This window comes from Arachis hypogaea, chromosome 16 (genome assembly GCF_003086295.3).
Source record: "Arachis hypogaea cultivar Tifrunner chromosome 16, arahy.Tifrunner.gnm2.J5K5, whole genome shotgun sequence".
NCBI classification, from domain to species: Eukaryota; Viridiplantae; Streptophyta; class Magnoliopsida; order Fabales; family Fabaceae; genus Arachis; species Arachis hypogaea.
The window spans coordinates 34,268,064-34,275,089 of NC_092051.1; the positions used below are offsets into that span (position 1 = coordinate 34,268,064).

At 38.3% G+C, this 7,026-nt stretch overlaps 1 protein-coding gene across 1 annotated transcript; it reads left to right on the plus strand.

Annotated features, from left to right (window-relative positions):
* Window positions 1-2,517: 2,517 nt before the first annotated feature.
* Window positions 2,518-4,625, plus strand: LOC112758979 (protein CANDIDATE G-PROTEIN COUPLED RECEPTOR 7). The gene has a single exon (XM_025807776.3). It carries the CDS (start codon window positions 2,921-2,923, stop codon window positions 4,253-4,255), a length of 1,335 nt encoding a protein of 444 aa, XP_025663561.1. The 5' UTR covers window positions 2,518-2,920; the 3' UTR covers window positions 4,256-4,625.
* The last annotated feature ends 2,401 nt before the right edge of the window (window positions 4,626-7,026 follow it).

Here is a 7,026-nt window from a genome sequence, read left to right on the forward strand (position 1 = left end):
AAGGAGCAGACCAGACAGATGCTTGAACACGACTTCCTCAAAAGGATCAAAGCTTAGAAGCATGACCTCACGGGGAAGATCGAAGCTCAAGTAGGGGCACTATTCATACCCTGGGCCGAGCTGTAGGGTCCGGGTTGGACCGAAAGCCGGCTGACCTCTTCTAAAAGTTGGTCGATCACCGACCTCACTATGAAAGAGCTCGGACAAACCTAAAAGGCCCAAAGAAGCCCAAGAAAGAAGAGTCACCGCCTGCTAAGAAGGCGGCTGGCCAAAAGATAGGTGATCTCACCCACCAAAGATAAGATAAGATAAAAAACTTATCTCAAGGAAGGTCACTCAAAGCTGCTATAAATACACTGGAGCACCCAGGTATAACTCATACTCCAATTCTACAAAAAACCTGCCTAAAGCCCATACTGACTTAAGCATCGGAGTCTCTTGCAGGTACCTCCCCCCTCCGGTGATGAGGACCAGTAACTTCTCCTCTCCAATAGCTCGGGCATGGCAGTCTCAACCATATCAGAAGGTCTCGTCCGAGACCGATCTCTCTGTTTTAGGTAACCCACAGAACAATACTCATGTATCAAATACTTAAACCATATACATTGATACTCTTGTATATATGTTAGTTTGAAAAAAAAAAGATAATAAAAAGGGGACAAAATGCCTCAAAATAGAATAACAATAACAATGCATATGAGTTGTGATTAAAAAGAAAATGCATGAGTGTTTAAGAAAAGTGAGGAATGGGTAGTTTGGTTTGCTTTGAGTTGTATAGGTTATGTAGGTTAAGTGGGAGCTTAAGTTAGTCAAAGATTCAAATTTGAAGCTCACTCGACCACATATAACCTTACCTAGACACTAGCCCCATTACAACCTATGGAAAAGCCCTCATGATATTTGTATGCATACATTGAATAAGTGTTGATTGTTAGATGAAAGACAAGGCTTAGAAAGCATGATTAGAAGAGAAATGAGTGAATGACCCTATATACTTGAGTGGCTAGAGCGGATACACACCCGACGAGGGTTCGGTTGCTCAGTTACATGTTTTCACCTATGTTTAATTCTTATCTTGCAAGTTTATAAATGCTTTTCAATAACTCTAATCAATTATGGATTTGACTTGGTTAAGATTTCTTTAGCCCTTATATTCATATATTCTTTCTTGGAAATTGATTTATTTTGACTAAGTAGTTGCATTCATTTAGATAGATTGCATGTAGGTAGTCTACTTGCATTGAATAAAAATAATACCCCTTGTTTCTTTCTTGAGTATAGCATGAGGACATGCTATTATTTAAGTGTGGAGATGTAATGAATCCACATTTCATGGTATTTATTTACTCTATTTGGGTGGATTTCATCAACTTTTCTTGCATTTATCCATTGAAATAGCATAGTTTCATGATTTCTTCCTAAATTGTGCTTGAAAGTAAAAACATGCTTTTTAGGCCTTTTAATTGCTAAATTTTATTCACTTTAATCCCATTTGATGCCTTGATGTGTTTGTTGAGTGATTTCAGATTTTCAAGGCAAGTGTGGGCTGAAGAAGTGAGAAAAAGAGCATGCAAATGAGCCAATGAGCTGAGCTTATCCAAACTTAAGTTCGGCACATTTAATTTATGAACTTAATTTTAGAATTAAGCTCGGCTCACCAACTCACGAATTTAGTATATGGAACTATTAACAAGTCAAGCTCAAACTGACTCATGAATTAATTTGACTCACTTCCAATTCTAGACAAAACCAATCAAATTTGGATTAAACCGGATTAGTTGATTCGGTGGATCAATGTCACCCGCGTGCCTTCACAAGTGGACTAACAACACACTGGATCACAATAAGAGCACCAACAAAAAGCCTTCAAAAAGAGCCCACAATGAACCTACGCACACGCCACGCGGGCTTTCTTGCACCTCCAAGCATTACAAATGTTTTTTACTTTCAGATATTGAGCTATTTGGGACTTGTGGGACTTCAAAAAATTTTAAAATTAATTTAAAATATTAGTTATTTTTTATAATATAACGGTATGTAATTATACGATTGTATAAAATATTTTATATTATTAGTATATTAAAATTAATTTTTTAATCAAAAAAATAATAAAATATTGTTTAAATTTAAAACCTTTTATCTAGAGCACGTCACACTTAACACTAAGCCAAATACTGTTAACAATATATTTATTTATTTTTTATTTAAATTTTTATTTTATTATATAACTTTATATATTTATTTAATTATTATTACATTAAATAATTTAATCGGTGATTCATTGGTTGAATCACCGATTCAGTATTTAGTATTTTATCCGAGTCGATTATCGATTCAATCACCGATTCAGTATTCAATATTTTATCTGAGTCGATTATCGATTCAATTTTGATAAATGTGATTGGGTTTTTTTTTTTATCAAATTTAAATAATTTTATTGTATTTTCAAATATTTTATTATACTTTTTTTTAACATAAATCAAAAGTATATTTTTTTTAGCAATTAGATAATTAAAAAATTGTTGTGGTTCATTCTAATATGAAAATGAAATTTCATAGAGTTTCTTTTTTGTCAGAAGATTTCATACAGTTGAGAGAGCACATGAACAATATTGGCAAAAGTAAAGAAGGGCTTGAAAAAGCCCAAATAATCCATTCACCAGAGCAGAATGAACCCAAAAAGGAAACTTAGCCCAGTGAATTTATCACGTCCGCGTAGATGTCACGTCGTCGTTTGGTGACTCTACAACGCGTTTAATTCATTCATTCATTCATTCGTTTATTTTCATTGCTTCCTTCACAAACTATACTCGTTTTGTTGCTTCTTCAGATCTGCATTCTCTAGTTTAGTTATTAGAGTTTGTAGTTTGGATCCCACTTTCACCCATTTCCGATTCCCAATTTCTCCAATTCCCACAAAATGACGAAACCACCCTCGCTGCAGCCGCTCCTCCTCCTCTTCATGTTCCTCCTCCTCTCCGCCCTCACTCCGCCGTCGAGCGCCGAGATCAAGTCCCTCACCATAAAATCCGACACCCGGCCAATGATCCTCTTCGAGAAGTTCGGGTTCACACACAGGGGCCACGTCACCATCGCCGTCTCCTCCGTCTCCGTGGCGGCGCTCTCCTCGGCCGCCCAGCCGGAATCCTCACGCCTAGGGTTCTTCCTCCTGAACGAAGAATCGCTCCTCCAAGTCCTCATCGAGATCCAGCAGAACCCTTCCTTCTGCGTTCTCGACTCTCACTACATCTTCCGCCTCTTCACCTTCCGCGACCTATCGCCACCTCCCTCCGCCTCCTTCAAACGCTCCTACCCGGTTTCCTCGCCAAACGAATACTCTCTCTTCTTCGCCAACTGCGCCCCCGACACCTCCGTGTCCATGGACGTCCGTACAGAGGTCTACAATCTTGAATCCGACGGTTCCCGCGACTACCTCTCCGCCGGTCAGACACAGCTCCCAACACTCTTCACCTTCTTCTCCCTCACATACCTTGTCTTCCTCGGCTTCTGGATCTACACTTGTTACCACAACAAGCGCTCCGTTCACCGAATCCACCTCCTCATGGGTGGACTCCTCCTCATGAAGGCATTGAATCTGATCTGCGCCGCCGTCGACAAGCATTTCATCAAGGTCTCGGGGCTCCCTCATGGCTGGGACGTGTTGTTCTACATCTTTCAGTTTATCCGTGTCGTTTTGCTCTTCACTGTTATCGTTTTGATCGGGACCGGGTGGTCGTTTTTGAAGCCGTTCTTGCAGGACAGGGAGAAGAAGGTGCTCATGATCGTGATCCCGCTTCAGGTTCTGGCGAATTTGGCCTCCGTTGTGATTGGCGAGACAGGTCCCTTCATCAAGGATTGGGTCACCTGGAACCAGGTTTTCTTGCTTGTGGATATTATTTGCTGTTGTGCAATTATTTTCCCGATTGTTTGGTCCATTAGGTCGCTTAGGGAGACTTCGAAAACTGATGGTAAGGCTGCCAGGAACCTTTCAAAGTTGACACTTTTCAGGCAGTTCTACATTGTGGTTATTGGCTACTTGTATTTCACGAGGATTGTGGTCTTTGCTTTGAGGACTATTGCTGCTTATAAGTACCAATGGGTGAGCAATGCGGCCGAGGAGACCGCGAGCCTTGCGTTTTACATGGTGATGTTCTATATGTTTAGGCCTGTGGAGAAGAATGAGTACTTTGTGCTTGATGATGAGGAGGAAGAGGCCGCCGAAATGGCCCTTAGGGAAGAGGAATTTGAGCTTTGAATAGGGAAACTCAATTTGGCTGGCTCTTCTTTTGGTTTTGGTTTAACAGTTGACCCTCTCTATGCCACAGATTTCAGGACGTTCGGTGAAGCTCTTGTGGTTCAGGTCTGCTGGTAGTGAATGCTGTTACTCCCTTTTCTCAGTTTTTTTTTTATATTGTTACCTTTTGTTTCCAACCCCCCCGGTTAGAAATTGTCCATAATGGAATACTGCTTGTATGTTTAGCTTCCTTTTTATTATTTCTTTTATAATTTTGTGTTAATGCTGCTGATGGAAATGCGGGATAGAGAAAGATTTGATCTAGTTCAATCGAAGATCAAACTATATCACTTGAGGATTTTTACTCAGTTATTGCTGAGATGTTCTTTCATTCATCATTCTTCTTTATTTGCATATTCTGCTTGAGTGTATACATTACCAATTCATTGATTAGTTTCTTATATTATCCAAATCTTTTCATACTTGGATATTACATGATTACATAATGTTAGGTCAATTAAATGGCTTACAGTTTCTCTTTGATGAAAGTTTAAAAGACCATCGCGTCTAATCATTCATACTGTTGCTGGTTGCTTACTTTTTTCATTTACATTATCTAGATCTTTTCTATGATCCAAGTTGACTTCTTTGTTGACTTAGTAGAATTCATGTATATATCAAGTGGAGTGCACTTAAATAAAACACCTTTTTTTAGTTGCACGTGAGTGGCTTATAGGCATGACTCAGGCTCCACTTATTTACTAAATGAGCAATTTAGTATTTAGCAAAGCTTCAGTGGTGGGCTCATGAGGTATTCTCCTGATCATAGCACCCAACTATTAACATTTTCTTATTGTTTGGTTGTACTGTGTCTGACCTATGCTTTCTTGTATATTTAGTTGTGAGAAAATGTTCTCTTTGACATTATTGCAAGAGATTGCGAAAGAAAAAGTTTAAGAGTCGCTTTCATATGGGACTTCTAACTGTATTGGGGAGATTAAATACACGAATTCAAGGTGCTTTTAGATAAACCATTTCTGTTTTAGTGTTTCATAATATTATGAATCATTCTCTGCCAAGGAGCAAGTCAATTATGGTTGATAACTTATGTCTGACAACAGCTCATGGTAAATGAGCGCCTTTAACTTGTAAATACTTTACCTTCTTCCTCAGGGGAAATAACTCTGACCCATTAGTTGTTTATGGTGTTAATGGGTGGCAAAGGCATGGAAGGTGGTTTGTAACTGAAGGAGAGAGAATACTTTGATCTAGAGGGAAGGGATTTAGTTATATAGGGAAGGGAAGAGATACTTGGGGGTATCTCAGAATTGGAAAGGATTTGGACTTGGAGAGTAGCTGACTAATACTCAGTAACCTCCTCCATATTTATTAGTACGGAGAAAACACGATGTTTCCATTTTCATCTGCTTCTGATACTAGGTTCCTGTCAGAAATTATGCTGACGTGTGTTTGGTGTAGAAAGGTTTTCAAATGATATTGACCCTACTTTTTCCTCGGATGGACTAGATCTTTAGTTTGCGAGTTTGTAGGAGGGGAAATTCTGAGTTTACGGATGTCTCATAATATGAATGAGATTCTTTAGCTAGGGCCGATATATAAGCTGACAGGAGAAATGTAGTTTTAGTTTGAACTTCGTAATTCTGTTGTCTCACTTCATCTCATTGAGAGACATTATTGGTACGTTGATCGTCGTTCAAACCTAAGATGGGCCAATTAATTTGGGTAACATATTGCTATATGGGTATATCGATAGAATGGTTTGGGTTTGGCGAACAGTATATGTGATTGACAAGGTCTGATTAGGAGTGACAGGGTCGCGCTTCAACAGCCGAGCTGCAGCAGTGTCCGCCTATTCCAACCATCTTTGATGTTTGCTTTGGGGAGTTAGATTCTGGTGTTCAGCGTGTTTGGTGAGAGGGAGAGGTAGTTTGAATTAGGGTGGGTTAGGCTGGGCGGTTTTTGGGGCTCGGGTTGGTTCAGTGTCTGGGCCGGGTTTGTCTGGCCTTCACCAGTCCAAAGAAAAAAACTTTGAAGCATAAAAAATATAATGCAAAAAAAATAATAATAATACAAAAAAAAAAAAAACATAATGCCAGTTTCTTTTTTATTACTTTATTAGCCTTGCATCATTGTTCCTAATTTCCTTTGCTGTTTCTGAAGTTAAAACAAATAATATTTGCTTGGTAAAAAAGCACGTGGCGAGGACATTCTTTTTTCTCTTTGCAGGTAAATATGGAGTAAAATCTCTCGTCAGAATCATAACAAAATCCTGAAATTGTTGTTTCTCCAATAAGTCAGTCTGTGTGGCATGTGATGTTTTATTCCGCAGAATGAGTATTCGCAATGTTCGGATTGTGAGATGTCCAATACAATAAACACAATATTTTATTATTGGAAAATTGTTAAGTTTTCGTACTAGTTTCTTATTCCCGTGATCAACCCTTATCAAACGTGGCTTAGTTGTTTTTTTTTTTTAAATTAACAATAAACGTAATTATAATAAATTTCATGAACACCACCCAAGAAAAATAAAATAGATGAAGTTGGGTGAATGGGTGGTAAAAGGATTACATATTAGTGGTGCTTTTGAAACTAAAAGTTTAAGCTTCCACATGGTATGAGATTTGCTATGCAATACTTTTGATCTTCCATAATTGTGTAAATTAAAAGAATTGTGAAATTTGGTTTTCTTGCCTGTATATGGTTAACATACCTGCTATATTATTTCCTTTATAAAAGTATTGATGTTTGTTATTTTAATTTGATGAAAA

Coding starts and splice junctions, on each gene's coding strand:
- LOC112758979 (XM_025807776.3), top strand. CDS start 2,921: ATGACGAAACCACCCTCGCTGCAGCCGCTCCTCCTCCTCTTCATGTTC.